Source organism: Calliphora vicina, chromosome 2, assembly GCF_958450345.1.
Source record: "Calliphora vicina chromosome 2, idCalVici1.1, whole genome shotgun sequence".
NCBI classification, from domain to species: Eukaryota; Metazoa; Arthropoda; class Insecta; order Diptera; family Calliphoridae; genus Calliphora; species Calliphora vicina.
This window is the reverse complement of record NC_088781.1, coordinates 11,974,919-11,992,835: the sequence shown is the minus strand read 5'-3', so window position 1 is coordinate 11,992,835 and position 17,917 is coordinate 11,974,919. Positions and strand designations below refer to the sequence as shown.

The 17,917-nt window shown below is 29.4% G+C and overlaps 3 protein-coding genes across 15 annotated transcripts in view; all 3 read right to left on the bottom strand.

Moving 5' to 3' along the window:
* kl-2 (dynein heavy chain 2, axonemal kl-2) overlaps positions 1-5,722 on the bottom strand; it is a 30,166-nt gene extending 24,444 nt beyond the window's left edge. Inside the window, exons 1-5 of the mRNA XM_065502047.1 lie at positions 5,028-5,722; positions 3,119-4,968; positions 1,303-1,984; positions 857-1,241; positions 344-787 (exon numbers count right to left, since the gene is read on the bottom strand). Coding sequence (XP_065358119.1) covers positions 344-787; positions 857-1,241; positions 1,303-1,984; positions 3,119-4,968; positions 5,028-5,631 — 3,965 coding nt within the window. The 5' untranslated portion in view covers positions 5,632-5,722. The remainder of the gene's footprint in view (positions 1-343; positions 788-856; positions 1,242-1,302; positions 1,985-3,118; positions 4,969-5,027) is intronic.
* A 2,686-nt stretch (positions 5,723-8,408) lies between these two features.
* On the bottom strand, positions 8,409-9,907 carry Tsp33B (Tetraspanin 33B). The gene is made up of 3 exons (XM_065499324.1): positions 9,219-9,907; positions 8,940-9,159; positions 8,409-8,711 (listed from the first exon to the last, which is right to left on the bottom strand). Exons 1-3 carry the CDS (start codon positions 9,905-9,907, stop codon positions 8,409-8,411), a joined length of 1,212 nt encoding a protein of 403 aa, XP_065355396.1.
* Positions 9,908-13,575: 3,668 nt separating this feature from the next.
* Msp300 (Muscle-specific protein 300 kDa) overlaps positions 13,576-17,917 on the bottom strand; it is a 204,422-nt gene continuing 200,080 nt past the window's right edge. For 10 of the 13 annotated variants that reach the window (XM_065499429.1, XM_065499430.1, XM_065499435.1 and 7 more), the window contains 3 exons: positions 16,871-17,012; positions 15,758-15,834; positions 13,576-15,531 (listed from right to left, as the gene is read on the bottom strand). In XM_065499429.1, coding sequence (XP_065355501.1) covers positions 15,291-15,531; positions 15,758-15,834; positions 16,871-17,012 — 460 coding nt within the window. In that variant the 3' untranslated portion in view covers positions 13,576-15,290. The remainder of the gene's footprint in view (positions 15,532-15,757; positions 15,835-16,870; positions 17,013-17,917) is intronic. The other 3 variants (XM_065499425.1, XM_065499427.1, XM_065499437.1) reach the window with 1 other exon arrangement.

Genomic DNA, 17,917 nt, shown 5'->3' with positions numbered 1-17,917 from the left:
AATATAGACAATATGGATATCTAATGATAGATATTGCAAAGTCCAATGCAACAATGTATATAAGGCTGTAGCAAGTTGGACCTACAATCGGTCAAAATCGGAAAAATATTTTTTAACCCGAATTTTTTTTTTCATCAAATAAATTTAGTTTGCCTAAAAATATTTAAAATTTTTATTTTAAAGTATAATTTGGTGAAGCCACAGCCGAATATAGCTATCTTGCATGTTTTTCTATGCTTTTTTAATTCTTTAAAATTATTTTCATACTATTTTTCTTTCAACATCGAGGAACTGTCATACTGTGCTTGTTTCCCTTCCATTCTGCTAAAATAAATATACTTACACCTGCATTAAACTCCTCACACGATCCCAGTGTCTCTTACGCATACAAGGATTTTTCAAGGCAGTAATGAGTGGCAAAGTTCTGCGAAAACTGTCCAAATTCTTAGTGGTAACAATTAACATATCCCACGAACGATTAAAATATTTCTTATTCAAAGCACTGAAATCTTTGTACAAAGACAAAGCCGTATCTTCCATTATATCAATATTAATTTTCCAAAAATTTCCCACCCGCCATTCATTCCAGGCATTTTGCCATTCTAAAATCAAAGACCAGATTCCCCTAACAATTTCAACTTCACTGCTTAGCTTTTTTAAATCCAAATTTTCCGGTTGATTGATATAGAACGTAGACAAATCATTTATTAAACTTTGTTCGAACTTAAAACATTCCACAACTTTTGCATCGATAATTCTTAAATACTTTAAGGCTATTTTAGGATTTCTGTAAAGGAGTGAGGAAAAGGAATAAATATATTGTTTAGGTTTAAGCATAGGTTCAATTAAAAATTACGTTTGTGCTGAGGTGGGTAATTTAATCATAAAGTCAGCCAAGAATTCCTTAATAACATTGCGGAATTTCTCGGCTTGTAAAAGCAAATTTTGTTTAAATTCCTCTTTTGTATTATCCAGCATATCGCCAGCATCACCAAGTTTCTTTAAATAGTTTTCCCATGTAGGTTGCAGATTTAAAACTAAAAGTTTGATGGCATCAGAAATTTCAATTTGGTATTTATCCAAAACCTTAAACAACTCAAATATTGCAGGAAATTCATCTTGTTTAACAGGGACCTCTTGGGTTAAGCGATTAAATAGCAAAGTGGCTTCTCTAGCCTCTTTCAAGGTACGCGGCACAACTGCCATGCGTTTCTCGTTACGTTTTACATAGCGATACACACCTTTGAAATATAAAAATTAAATAATTTTATGTTAGATTATTGAACATTTTACATTACTTACTTTTAATTCTTGAACCAGCTCTCTTGGTCAGCAATTTGATATTCAATAGTTGCCATTTTTCTATATAATCCAGTATAGAACTCTTTAAGGAAGTTTGATTTATCATTAAAAAGTATACATTCTCTATGGCATCCTTGGTAGCTACTAGCTCTGCTTGGCTACTATAACACTCAATACTATCTTCATAGATATCTGCCGTTTGTTCGGTCTGTTCAATTTTCATTATGAACTCCTGCTCGTCCATGGCCCAAATATCCGTAAAAATATCCCAACTTGAGACAAATCTATCTATTTCTTCTTTGTTGTATTCCAGCTCAAGACAGATTTTATCTTGGGTCTCTGCTACAATGCTATCGGATTTCATTAACTCTGCAAATGAGGGACCAATAAGTTTTGCCGGCAGCTCCAGTTTTTCGGCTATACGATTGACGCTATTTAGACTATTCAAAACACGGCCAAACATATTAATCATAATCATTTCTATGGTTTTCATGTCAGGTTTAAGAGCTATATTCTGATCTTCTATATCAGCCATAATGATAATTAAAGGTGCGGGATTGATATCACCCTCGGAACGCAATGAACAGTAGACATTATTCAGGGAATTGCGGGCACAAATCATAAGAGCTTCAGCTAACATATTGTCAAATTGTTTAACATAGTCGTACCATTCGGCGGCCATCTGGAAAAAGAAAACTTTCTGTATTATAATAACTTTTTAAGGGAATGGAAATAAAAGTAGACAAGTTTGTGGACCTAAAACTAAAATGTGTTTTATCGCGATCTTGTAAAGTATTTATATACTGGATCCTAATAGATAGCGGATCGAAAGCAGAACATTAACTACTCATTTTTATGTATATCAAAGAAAAAACTAAAAATTTGTGGAAATGAGCGAATTCACTTAACTGTGAATAAATTCGAAAAGAATTCATCGATTTTTATGATCGATATCTCATTTTGTTTCTATTAAATGTGGCTTTGAGATAAACCAATGAATGTGAACAAATTTTGCCGTTTTCGATTTTTCATGATTTTTTTAAAACAAACAAATTTGCTATTTTCATGTAAAAAATATTTTTTTTCTTAAATTTTTTATTATAACTCTGAAACTACTGTGCCGATTGAAGCGCAATATATATATGAAAATTTGTACATAGCATGGGGAAAATGTTTTTAAAATTCAATCAATCGAAAGAAGAACATTAACTGCTCAATTTTATGTATATCAAACAAAAAACTAAAAGTTTGTGAAAATGAGCGAATTCACTTAATTGTGAATAAATTCGAAAAGAATCAATCGATATTTATGACCAATATCTCATTTTGTTCCTATTGTATGAGGCCTTGCGATAAAGTAATAAATCTGAATAATTTTTGCCGTTTTCGACTTTTCATGATTTTTTTAAAACAAACAAATTTTCTATTTTCTCTAAAAAAATATTTTTTTTCTTCAATTTGTTATTATAACTCCGAAACTGCTGAACCGATGGAAACGCAATATATAAACGAATTAAAGGCTATATAAATCTCAACTTTTCTAAGTTTATTTTAATAACATCGGACTAACCCTTTTTAAGTTATCATTAATAATGTGGAGAAAAGTCTAAAAAAATTTGTAATTTTACTTAAAAATTTAAAAAAAAACTCTCCATAGACTTTAAAATTTGGACAATATTTGTACTACTGGAACCACATTATATCAAAACTGTGTAGTGGTTTAAAAAGTCTTTGAAATTTTTTTTCGATTCTGTTGCCTTTTGTAATTTAAATTCATTTCTCCTTTATCCCTTTCTGCTTTTTGTTGCAAACTTACCTCCTCGATAACACTTTGAAATTCCTTAAATACCGCAAACAACAGATCTATAATGGTGGCATATAAACTCAATATCTGATTGGTGGCCCGACGATTAAACGCCGAAATATTAATTTCAAACACTGACAACTCTACTGCTCCAGACAATGTAAACTTCAGAAGAGCTGTATCACAAATTTGTTCACAAATCTTTCGAATATTTAAATTAGCTCTCTTGTAGATATCTAAGGAAGTTTGTAACTTGGAAGTATGCTTGGCACAGTCCACTATATAAGCATCACTTAACTCACCACCCCATGTTAGTTTAAATAAACCCGGGGCTATTTTGCGATCGCAGGAATGTATCAAGGCTCGGAAAAGTTTACGTTCGTCTTCCGATAAGGCGTTCAGTATACGATTATAATCCATGCACACAGTGACCACACTATTATAAACAAAATTCAAAGTGTTATATTTTTCATAAAGTTTACGTATGGCTGCGGGAATTTGAAATCCCAATTTTTCAAAATGTTGAGCCTGCTGGCATATATTCAAGACAGAACGATCTATGTTGCATTCTAATAAACCTTTTTTACATTTACTTCTAATTAAAAGAGTGCGTTCCAGCCTTCCCAGCAAGTTAGTGCTGCTGCAATTCTTTATCCAGTCTTCAAATGTTTTGCGCGAGGCAAGTTGAAAGTCTTTTTTAACACTCTCAAACTTGTCTAAAGCACTCGCAGCTTCGGGTACCGTTGGCAACCAATGGGAATTCTTAAGACGATCTCTCAGCCACTGTAAACGTTCGGTGCTAATGCGATAGGCCACTGCTCGTGAAGCATAATAGTTTAACCAAGATTCATGAACTTTAACACGATCCATAAGCATTTTCGAGCTGTTATTCATTTCGCTTACAAACATATTCCACAACTTGCTCACCATACTTAAATAGGTCTTACGTATCGTAGAGCGATAGGAGTAAAATAATAGGACATTTAAAACCTCCAAGGCCTCTTCAATATTGCAAACACTTTGAAAAGCATTGGACATTAGGCGTTGTATAGTTTCTTCCAAGCTTTGTATGGTGCGACGATACTTAAGAACTTCTACATACCAAACATTTTTGTGAACATTTAAAATTAAATCCTTGGAGTCACTTTTCAAGTTTGTTAACAATTGTAGAAATTGGTTTTCCACTGATTCCGCAGTTTTCTCAAACTCCACTCCATTAGTGCCACCAAAACGGGGTCTGGGTATAGCTTCATCCTCATCCAAACGAGCAAACACAATCATAGACTCACAAATATCTATAAGATCATTTAATCTCTCAATGAAAGCATCAACATGATTAAAGATCATGGCATTATCTAGATCCCAGCCTTGTTTAGGCGTAGTTACCAGCAGATTTTTCGACATATGTTCGTAAATAGCCTTATACGAAAGGCAGCAGTCTATGGACATGTTGCACATTTTAATGCCAAATCTTGAATTACCTTGTAATATAACATCCACATTAGTTTGTGATACACAAAAACGTATAATTTGATTGCTAAGATTGCGAAAGAGATTGGTAATCAACTCTTTTCTATTATAAAAAGGAGAATTAAGCCATATATATCTTATAAAATTAATGATGCGAGGCAAAAGCCCCGGCACTTCAGCCGGACTGTTGGCCTTTTCGATTTGGTTACAGGGCTCTACCAATAAATGCAAATATTTTATATTTGACTTGGCTTCCTCCACCTCCAAATGGCATTCGCTAATCAAAGCATCAATCTGTTTAATGTAAACTGAATGGGAGGATCTTAATACTTTAATAATATTTTGAACATCTGACTGCTCCAGTTGGGTTACAATGCCATGTAAAACTTCGACTAAAAAAAAACAAAAAAAAACATTACCTGAATTAAATAATAAGTTTTCATCTACTTACATCTATACATCCAAAATTCATACTCCTCTTGCAGGACCACCAAATCATGCGGCACCACCAACACCTTATCATTGAGCAAGGTTCGAATTTGTGTAGTCCAAAACACCACAATAGATTCCATATTCTTAACAAATTCCCTGTCATGTGCCACATTTTCCCGTTCCATTTGTTTCACCACATACGGTATGTACAACAAAGTCATCCCAGCCATTTTTGAATTCAAATTTGTTAAATATGACAAAAACTTATCCATGGCCTTACAAAATCTCGATTTTACATTCTCATTCCAATCGCTATAGTTACTAAAGATGGGTGCATAAACAAATTGCAATACTTTCAGCAAACAAAAGTCCACATCTTCATGAATGGTGCCAAAATTAACTTCATCATGAAATCCCTCTACGGTAAAAATACAATTGGGCGCCCGACTAAAGTAGCTTATATCCGCCACGGGCGCTATGGGGAAGCCTAAGCAGGCAGTTAGTTTATTGGCATCGTAAAATATGGTAAGTAAAGGTTCATTAACTTCCATTATCCAACGTCTAATCACATCGAGGGTTGTCTCCGACCAATCGCGATGATCCAAAGCAAAAAGCATTGTCATGCGCTGTACGAAATCTACCAGTTTGATTAATTCTTCATCTGAATATTTGGGCTGGGGTATTTCGGTAACTGTTTGCACCAGATCCTTAACATTTGTTTCGGCTGTGGAATAAGCAAAATGTATTATTGAAATTAAAAAATAAATAAAATAAGTTCGTCTTTTAACTACTATATTTTTTTGAAATAAAGTTTGATTTATTTACAGGTTTTTTAATTTTAAATAAAACTCTTCAAATAGATTCGTTATTAAGACCCTAAAGAGCAATCTCTGACATTTAATTTTTAAACACAATTTCATTCACGTTCGCTATAAGGGTTCCATTTGGAAGGTACAATTTTCGTTCACTGTTTCCAGCATATCTACTGGTATCTCGCGAACTACACTAGTAATGTTGACTTTCAAGTCTTGAATCGTAGCTGGCTTATTGACAAAAGGTTTTAACTTCACATAACCCCAACAAATCTAGAGGTGTGATAACATACGATCTAAGCGGTTAGCTGATAGGTCCGGAACTCGAAATTAGCGACCATATGTTGCTTAAACAAAATGTGTATGTTCTTAGATTTTTATCGAAAAGTTTTTACACATTTAGTTCAACATTTTTGGTATTTACGAATTTTAGTTTTTAACTATTGGTTCTATGGCTAAAAAATTCGGAATTAAAGACGACTCTTCGAACTTTTATGAATTCGTACCTTTTTGTTTTTTTTTTTTTTAATTTTTAATACAACGTCAAATGTTAACAAAATATGCAGTTTAATTCTCGACATCTACTTCAAAAAAGTACCAAAAGTGTAGACTAGAATTAATAATATGTGATTTTCTGGTGCCAATGTCTACACATGTTCAATAAATAAGAACCTAGTCTAGTCTATTGTAAATAGCATTGTCTGGGGTATAAGAAGTCACTAGTACTGGTGACTGTGACTGTGTCAATAGTAAGTCAGTACAGTTTCACTATTAACATTTTTGGCAGTGTAATTAACAATAATAAACACACTTAACTCTAATAGCGCCTATGATAAACTGAAACTACCGACTGCAACCGCTGCCACTATTAATACAGCGCCATCTTTCTTCTAGTAGCTTCATGAATGATCTTAACGACAAAACTAGAATATTCGAATTCTAGAGCTTTTAGCAGCTTCTATGTTAAAGTTAGTAGCTTAAACATTTACCCCCATATGCATAAACAGTTTATAAATTTATCAAAGGTTTATGAAACAGATTTTGTATGGAAATTTTGTTTTATAAACCTTTGATAAACATTGATCAACATTGTTTCTAAGTAGAAGCTGATGGACATGTTTATAAACATGATGAATGTTGCATGTAGTCTTTGCAGACTGTTAAATTCAAATCGCTAATGCAAATTCGTAACAATATGTATTCCGAGCCAAAAGAACTGCTCATCTTTTGAGGCCAGGTGCGAATCAAGCCAATATCGGTTACTCTGTTCCAAAGTGAATCGTATCCCAGAGAGAGCATTCAGCTTCAATCGAAACAAATAGTACTACACTTCAATTCATATGATACCCAGTTTTCCAGCTTTTTGATGAACCCTGTTGCTCGCAAACGTTTTGAAATTGCTGCTTGAGTATCTCCCAATAATTTAGCAAACTGTTGTTGAGTTTGACAACAATCTTCATGGAGTAATGCCTCCAATTCTTGGTCTGGGTTATCTTTGTCTTCCGTGTCAAACTCACCACTTTTGAACCGCACAAACCATCTCTCTCACATTGAAACACAATCAGAATAACCTTTGGTGAGCAATCGGTCTCCTTCAGAGGCACTTTTTTCAAATTAAAGAAGTAAAGCAAAACTTCCCGCATATGACGCTTTGTTGGTACAAAATTTGACATTTTCGAAGCAAAAAAAAACTTGGTTATTCATACTATAATGTTCAATATCTAAGAGAAATTTCTTTGCCGTTTTTGTAATTTTGCGTGGTTCTCAGAAAACTTTTCGAGGTTATATCCCAGATCATTAAAAATCGTTTATCATCACGCCGAGATCAAATTATGGATATTTTTTTCATTTGCATTAAAATATGTATCACGTAATAACTAGATTTTGCAAAATTATTTAAAATAGCACTCTTACCCTCTTCATCAGATGAATTCAAACTATCCAATTCTTTCACATCATATTTTTCTGAATTTCCTTCAGCCATTTTTTCTATTTTTGTAAAATTAATTTCAATAATTTAAAAATGAAAATTTATTTCATTATGCTGACAAGTAGTCGTAGTGTTCCCAAATTGTTGAAATAAAATGAGTTGTTTATTCAACAATAAGTTTTGAAAGTTTTTATTTGAAAACAAGTGGCCATAGTAACATAAAATATGGACAGTAAAGTTTGGTTATAACGAATATAAATAATATTTTAACACAAAATGAAGTTGGTGAAGAAGGGGAATACAATTTTAAACTGAAGAGAAATGTTAATTTTCTGAAATCGCTTCGGTCATAGAATAAACGCATAGAACGGAAGGAGAGAGGAATAAATTGCTCTCTTTTCACACATACGGATGATACAAAAAGAAAATACATGCAATACATTCTCATGAATTAGGTTTTTGACAACAGACTTAGGTTTTTGGTTCTCAGTCACCTATCTAGTTGTTGTCTATGGCTTCGACTTTCCTTTTTAAGCACTTGATTACTACGAAATGTATTCGACTTTAAGAAGGATTTTATTTATTATAAATAAAATATTAAACCGTTTATTTAAATAAAATATCATATAATAAATATATCTTAAATTCTGACTTAAAACTAATGTACAATATGTGAGTTATTTTTCTTGTTTGTCTTCGAGCGTTCTTCAGGATCAGCAACAGCTTCATGGCTACCATTGCAACATGGGCATAAATCATTGCTTGATGCTAAATTGGGAATATCAGAACCCGAATAGGTGTTTGGTTCCTCCAATGTTATGCACCTTACTTTAGGGGGACACTTTATAACTACCAAAGCATTTCCCTCATCATCAAACATACACGAATCATTGCTGAATTCCCGATAGCTTCTATTAAAGTTGGTAGCCATAAGGTATTTAGTTAGGCAGCATATTAGTATCTAAAAATTATAAGAAACGAGTTAAAGGTAAATAAAACTTTACCCCCATATGCATAAACAGTTTATAAATTTATCAAAGGTTTATAAAACAAATTTTGTATAGAAATTTTGTTTGATAAACCTTTGATAAATTTATAAACTGTTAAGGAATATGGGGGTTAGACTAAAATCCCGAAATAAGATTTATGATGAACTTGTGATCGTGTGTCAGCAAGGACATTCACTTACATCAATAACAATTGCCAACAATATTAAAATAAAAAGTGTATTCATAGCAATTCTCAAGTGTCTGGTGAATATCGAAATACAACCATTTGTATTGATATCCGTTAAATTTAAATGAGGTAAACGATTAGACTCGCTAGACCTTTTTATATGAGGCATATAATTAGCATAACAGGACACGCTATTATGTTTACAACAGGCATAAGGAGCTAATATTTGCTGACTAAAAAGAAAAATGTCCTTAAAATAAATGTTTACTTCATATTTTATAATAAAACATACACATTTAACAGGTTATCGTTCGCATAAGGTTTGGAAGTTGACACTTTATTTACTGGCTGATTTGCTAAAGGTTCCTTTTCACTATTTTCATAATCAAAATATAATGGAGAGCATTCAGTTGTAGTTGTACACAAGCCATATTGCTGCTCTTCAAACATAACATCTCGATAACGCCTAACACTTTCCGACATCCACGATGCCTGCATCCAATCTTGATAGTTATTCACCCCACAACATTCTTTTGTATATTGCAGTTTATCCCAAAGAAATTTCCACTCTGGCTTCATGTAATAGTTATCAATACCTCGCAGCAAAACAATTTCCGCTTCTTCTGAGAGAGTACCAGCACTAGCTAATAAAGTCCAAATTGTAGCCCCACCACAGGCAACAATTAAAAAGCAATATACCAACCAAACACTTAGTAAAAGTTGTAAATTTTCAGAGTAACGACGAGGCCATATGTTAGCCCACATTGAAATGCCACACAAAAAAGAAGCAAATAATTGAAAGCCCAAAATGTAGGCGTTAAAAAACTTTGATGATAACATTATGCCTTCGGTCTCTGTTAAAAATGCCGCCAATAGATGTTGATGGTACCAAGTTACTGCAATTATCGCTAGACCCAAACATATTTCGGTGGTTAAAAGTAAATTTATAAATATACGTATCTTGGGTATTGTTTCAAACATTTGTACACTTCATTTTGAAATGATTTGTGGCAGTTGGTTTTTTGGAAAACTGAAAAAGTGTTGAAAAGTCGTTATTATTTTTATGTTTAACCCTGCAATGGAATGCTTATAATAATACAGTGATAATGTCCATCCTATTTCCGCAGGACATTTGTATGGGTACTAGGTGAAAAATAATCTACCGATTTCAACCAATTTCAATATGCTTCGTCCTTGGGCCAAACAAAATGAAGATTATCAAATTGTCTACAAATTTACGACCTGTACATGGACAGCCAGCCGGACGGACGACCAGACATTATTAAATCGACTAAGAAAGTGATTCTTTAATTGATTGTAATTTTTTAAAATCCTGGTACTTTTTCGGAGCAGAATTTAAATTTTATATGATAATCGAAAATCGTTATTGCCAATGATCCTCAAATCTGGCAACTTTAACGCTGTTTAAATAAAGCCTTAAGGTATGCTATATAAATTGTATATGAGGTTTAATGGGAAAATCGTATCGTAAATGCCATATATTTTATACTAAATCTTTTATTGCTGTTTTCAGCTGAAACCAGAGATAAGTTTTTGCGATTAAAGCATCAATTATGAGATAAAAGCAAAATCAATTATGTAATTACTAGGGTATTCAATTAATCGGGTTTCTGGATTAATCGGTTAATCGAGCAAATAATTAATCGGGGTTTAGATTTAATCGGTTGATAATCGGTTAATATTAAATTATTCGATTAACAGAATAATTTCTATTTTAATTTTAAATTGAAAAGAAAAACACGAATTTTGTATACTTATATAAGCATTTTGTTAACAAAAAGAACAAAATCATTAAAAACAAACAAAACATAATAATTCTACAAAACAATAAATACAAATATACACATGTGAGTTCTTTTTTTCGATTTTAGGGAGATCTTCTGAAATAATCTTTTAAAAAAGAATGTAATTTAAATCCTTCAATTTTAAACGATTTTTTTTTGTTTTAATTAAACTTGACTTGAAAAAACTATCTCACTGTCCAATTTCTCAGTTCTTTTTTAGTTTTTTCTAAGCATATTTTTTAGATTTCTAATACTTTAATAGTTTCCTTAAGTTCTGATTAAAGACTCGTTTCAGTAATGTCTTTAGTTGCGTCTATTACCATATCGTCCTTCAACTCATTATCACAAAGTTCAATATAGAATATTCTAGAAAAAATGTCATTTCCAAATTCCTTAGTTTCAGTTTTCGTACTATACTTCAAAAAACTATTGCTAGAAGGGAATGTTCACGAGTTAAAAAATTCAATTTTACAAAATAATTCTGCATAAAGTGCAAAAAAAGAGACATTTCGGTTAATCGGTTAATCGACACAAATTAATCGGTTTATTCGTTATTTGAAAATCGTCAATTTTAAATTATTTGAACAGTTAACCGGCAAAAATTAATCGGTTAACCGATTAACGGTTAATCGATTGAATACCCTAGTAATTACTCATCAAAAATTAAATATACAATGTATATACATATGTATCTATATATGTATACAAAATACAGAAAAAAATTCTACCTACTTACAAACATATGTCCGTTATATACTCTGAAACAATATCGAACCGATAAGTCCCAAACGGGTTTCATTTTAAATTTTGTTCAGATGGTATTAGATACTTACTACACTGCATTCGGTCCATTCGCAAATTTTCCCATACAACATTTTTTCCCAATTTTGAGCTTTTGAAAATTAGTATGTCTTGAAATTTTGTATATAGTAAAAAAATTACCACTTTTTTTTAAAAGTAGTAGAAATATGTACATAACATTTCTAAAAAGTAGTACAAATATTACTATTATAAATAAATAGTTGAAAAACATACTACTTTTTTAAAAAGAAATAGAAATACTATTATTTTAGAAAAGAAGTAGTAATACTACTATGTATTTTAAAAAAGTAGTGGAATACTACTAGAAAAGGTGTAGAAATACTACTTCTTTTTTCAAAAAAGTAGTAGAAATAATAATATTTTCTTTTAAAAAATAGGAGAAAAACAACTTTTTTTAAAAAAGAAGTAGATATCCTACTTTCTTTAAAAAAGAAGTAGAAATGTTACTTTTTTAAAAAAGTAGTAGAAATACAACTTTTTAAAAAATAGTTGTAGAAATAATACTTTTTTTAAAAAAAAGAAGTAGAAATACTAACTTTTTAAAAAAAGGAGTAGAAATACTACTTTTTAAAAAGTTGTAGAAATACAAATTTTTTAAAAAGTTGTAGAAATACTAATTTTTTAAAAAGTAGTAGAAATACTACCTTTTTAAAAAAGGAGTAGAAATACTACTTTTTTAAAAAAAGGAGTAGAAATACTACTTTTTTTAAAAAAGGAGTAGAAATACTACTTTTTTTAAAAAACAGAAGTAGAAATACTACCTTTTTTAAAAAAAGTAGTGGAAATACTACTGTTTTTTTAAAAAAAGTAATACTACTAAAAAAGTAGTAGAACTAGTACTTTACTACTTTTATAGTAGAAATACTACTTTTTAAAAAAAAGGAATAGAAATAGTATTGTTTTAAAAAGTAGTAGAAATACAACTTTTTTTTAAAAAAATGGAAGAAATACAATTTTTTTTTTAAAAATAGTAGTAGAAATACTACTATTTTAGAAAAGGAGTCGAACTACTACTATTTTAGAAAAGGAGTGGAAATACTACATTTTTGAAAAAATAGTAGTAGAAATACTACCTTTTTTAAAAAAAGTAGTGGAAATACTACTTTTTTTAAAAAGAGTAGTAGAAATAGTACTTTTTTAAAAAGGATTATAAATACTTCTTTTTTTAAAAAGTAATAGAAATACTACCCTTTTTAAAACGTAGTAAAAATATTACTTATTTTTAAAAGTAGTAGAAATACTACTATCTTAAAATATAGTAGAAATAATACTATTTTAGAAAAAGAGTAGAAATAGTAATTTTTTTAAAAATAGTAGTAGAAAAACATATTACTTTTTTAAAAAGTAGTAGAAATACTACTGTTATAAATAAATAGAAGAAATACTTCTAATTTTAAAAAGTTGTTGAAATACTACTATTTTAGAAAAGAAGTACAAATACTACTTTTTTTAAAAAAACTACTATTATAAAGAAGTAGAAACACTACTTTTTTAAAGTAGTAGAATTATTACTTTTTTAAAAAGTAGTAGAAATATTGCTTTTTTTAAAAAGTAGTAGAAATATGTATGTATTACTATTTTCGAAAGTACATATTTAAAAATGCAATATCTGCTGACATTGCCTTGATATTTTATAATAGTGTCTCGGCATTTTGCTGGGTCATTTCAAAAGTTTAAATTTGCTTACAGTGCTATTAAGATATCTTAAACGAACATAATTTTATGAGCTTTCAAATTAAAATCGGAAAAAACGGAAGCTGAAGAAACCAAAACAAAAGCGATCGGAAACTTTTCTGTCAAAGAACCAACTCAGTGATAATGTATTAGTAAAAAAAATTTACATATGCACAGATCGGAAACAGATTAGTTTCCGATCTGTGTATTTATCTATTGTTTGAATGTTTTCTCAATACAAATTGGAATCCGTTTTGTATTAAAATTTCGCAATAGATTGAGGTTATGAAAACTGGGAAACATTTTGTTTTCACAGTTGTTGTAATTTATGGTTGAAAATAATAAAACTTTTATTTATATATTTTTTTAATAATACATTTTTATTGCATTTTATTTATTTATCTTTTATAGAAAAAAGGTGAATATAATTTTTTGTTTTTTTATTTTTATATGTATAACATCATAATATTATATTGGATATTTTATTGATAATAATAATAATATAATAATAATAATGTTAATTTTATATAAGGAGAATATATAATATAATAATGATAATAATAAAAATAAGCATAATATTGAAAAAAATTACAAATAATAAAAGCAATATATAAAGGATAACAATTGTTTACCATTTTTTTGTTCTGTTTTAGAGGTACAACAGTAAAGAAATTATGTAATTAAAATGTATAATATAATAAAACACTTAAAATAATAATAATAATGATAATATTAATAATATAATAACGTTTAAATATGTTCATCAAACAATGCAAAACTAATATCAATAAGGAAAACAAATTAAAATAATATAAATTAAACAAACAGCAAGATTAAGTGCCAAAAAATACGAAATAATTTAAATTAAAATTAATAAAAAAAATTAGTTTTATGGAGGGAGTTTGTTTATAAACTTGTTTACTTTGTATAATTATTAATCTTTATAGCAGATTAATGAAATCTAATACAATAGTAACATTTATTTCGTTTTTAATTTAATTTTATTATAGTTTTTCTTTTTTTATTTTTTGTTTTGTTTATATAATTTTTATTGTTGGTTTAGCACCGGCATAGGACACTTGCTGCTTCGTTTATTTGATTATTTTTTTCACTTTTTAATTTAATTTATATTTTTAAACAATACAAACAACTTTTAAACAAATTTAATTTTTATGATTTTTAAATATCAGGGAATGTGTTTTAAAGTGTTTCAATATAATTAATAATTCTTATAGAAAATGTTTATATAGAACCTGGAGAGTTGGTAATAATAATGGCAATTTCTTTATTATGTTAATTTTAAGAATTATTTTAATTAGCAATTAAATTTAAAAACTCTAGGAATTTTGGGAGATTTTTTGAGTTTAAAATTTAATTGTTTGAAACATACTTTTTAACTGGGCCATGGTGATTTGGAGAGAATTTTGACAAAATAATAATTAAAATTTAGTTTTCAAGTTGAGTGTATTGTTTTTTGCTTTAGAGTTTTTGAATTGGGCAGACTTTTAAAGTTTTAAATACATAAATGTTCCACGATAAATATATTTAAAACAATTCAAAAGGCTGCTTGTTTCTTACTTTCTTTTTTGTTTTGTATAATTTCGTTTCATATAAAATAAATAGTTTTGTTTATGTCGTTTTTATATGTGCGTTTCGTATAATTTTCTTTTTTTTAATTTTTTAGAACGATTAAATAAATTAAATATCGCGTCTTTTTGTCATTTATGTTTTTTTGTTTAAAGCATTCCATAGAATTTACAAATATTGAATTTTTCAACATACTACAGATAGTAAGTAAGTAGTACTACTACCACACAAGTTTTTGCCTCCAAATTTCATTATTACAAAAATTAATTAATTTAAAACTACATACAATTATTACAAAAATGTGAAAAATTTACATTTAAGACAATTTTCTTTTAACTTGTTATTTATAATTTACAATTTAGTGTTTGAGAAGAGTTTAATTAACAGTTTTTCTTTTATTTTTACATACAGTTTTTTTTATCTTACAATGCTAAACTAAATTGAGGCGAAGGACATTATTAGAGTTAAGTAGAGTTTTAGACCGGTGGCGGTCCATTGGGATACGACAACATAGGCTCTAAGCTTCTGGCAAAGGTATTCGAGAACATGCAGGTGTAATCTTCACCGTGGGGCACAAGTGTGGCAACACCCAACAACAGTAACATGAGCGCTTGTATGGGCAGTGAGGCACGAGCAACACGACCTAGGAATCGTGCGCCTCGTGCAAGTACGGTGGTATTTATGACATCGCCATCTACAGCATCGCCATCGGGAGCGCTATTTTGTAAACAACATTCAAAAATTAATTAAAGTTTATGTAATTTTTTTTATAATATAGAAAAAATCTATTGTAATAAAATGTATTTTGCTGAGACACAAGACAGTTATAAAATGGTGTTTTTTAAGTGTGCAAAATTACTTGGTTTTAATAATAATAAATACTTTTTTTTAGTTCGAAAATAATAATAAATTTAACTACAACTACTTAGACAACAATATTTACTTTGCATTGTCAGTGTGTGGTGCGGCAGCCTGCATAGAAGAGGAAGAAGGTAATGAAGTTACAGATTGATCCAAAAGCTGTTTCAAAAAAAAAAAAATAAATAAAATATAAAAAAAAATAAAAATAAAAATTTATAAAATAAAAAACAAATTTTTATAAATTAAATAATAAAAAATCATTACAATTCCTAATTTCATTATTTAGCTATTAGGCACAGAATAGACTCAGAAATAAAGGTTGTAAAGTATTAACTCCTTATTCCATTCTTCCACATCAAAATAAATTTTAACTCATACCATAGTTTATGCCGTTAACGAATTCATTATGACTTAATTCATTGGATTAACTCCTTTATACTTGAAATGTATTGAATTCATTCCTTTGAGAATTCTTCCTTTATTGTATGAAAAACATTAAAAAATTATTTGAAAACTGAGTGATTTTCATTTAAAAAATATAAAAATGTTTTCCGGTCGTGTTTCTGAATCAGACTCTTAGCTATTTAGAGCTTGATTTAGAAACACGACCAGAAAACTATTTTAAAATTTTTGTATGACAAAAATTATAAAATTGGTGTTTTGGTCATGTTTCGGAATCAGGGTCTTAGTCTTTTGAGCCTTATTCAGAAACACGAAAGGAAAACAATTTTAAAATTGTTTTCCTTTCGTGTTTCTGAATCAGACCCTTTTTTGTAACTTCTTAGAATGATAATTTGCTATCCTTTACAATAAAATGTAAAATATTAAATTTAAAAAAACTAGCTATACCTGATCATTTGATAATACAAAAGCGATCCAAAAGCGATATTTAAAACCTATTTGGATTTAGCATCCCAAGTTTATTAAACAATAAGAAACGACTATTATTAGAGACGGATCTCTAAGACTATTCTGTGCTTTAATACTTTAATCAGCCAAACCTCAAAGAATAACCACTAGAACCAAAAACGATCTCAAATAATAGAAGCTCAGAGACCTAAAAATTTGTACCAGTTGTTATTCATTGAGCTTGGTCACAAACTAATTTCATATTTTCAAATACCATAAGTGCATTAAATTAATAAAATTCATAAATAAAAATCAATATTAGGAAAATCTCTCCTTAAAAACTCACCTCATTAGACAACATGTGTAATGATACTCCCAGATTATCACCATCTACGCCCAAAACAGCGCCAAGTTTTACAATGTAAATGCCTGACAAACGTCTCAGGGATTGTAAACGGAAACGTAGATCAGTTAGCCTAGAAAGGGTTCTTAAATTGAATGATTGTGTTGTAAAGCTCTTGAGTTTAAAGGTAAATGAGGGGTTAGAATGGGCGGACGAAAAAATTTCGAGTTCAAACAAAAATTGCAAACAATAATTAAAATTCTTTGATGTGCAGGATAATAAAACGCAAGACATGGTTTTTTTAAAAAAAGCAAATAATTTGGAAATACAACAAAACATTGTTCTTTTAATTAATGGAAAATGGATAAGAATGATTAAAGGACAGTAATTTAAGTAAAAGCAAAGATAGTTAAACAAATATATAAATAATTAAATAATAAAAAAAACAATACACAATTGAAATTTGTGAAATCAACAATGAAATGAGTTACGTTTTTTTTTTAAATTGACTTTTAATGAGAGCACGATAATAAATGTAACACATTGACGACGTAAATATGATATTCTTAAACAAATTAAATGTTTTAGGAAAATTCAACAGATTTGTATGTATTTATAACTAGTATGGCACAGATTAATACAGATATGCAGCAATAGACCGATGTCAAAAAATAATATCGAAAAGTATTTTGACTTTCTACAACAATTTTTCAATGGTTATGGTTTGCAGAGCGAGAGAAAAAATAACAGTTTCTATAGGTAACGAGGGTGATGTATATTTCTCACTCTTTCTAAACCACAAACATTTTGAATTTTTTTTTTGTTTGCTTTCTAATGTCATATACATATCTGTTTAATTTGTGCAGTATAGTTTTGGGAAACAGCATGAACAAGAAACTGACATATGTCAAGTGCATCCATGGCCAGTTTTTAAAATTGTAGAGAGGCGATGTGTAGGATCTATTTTGAAAAATACCTTAACAGTTTTGGAAAGTAGGTATTTTTAAAAATATATTTACTTAAATTCGTAATCTATTTCAGATTAGAAAA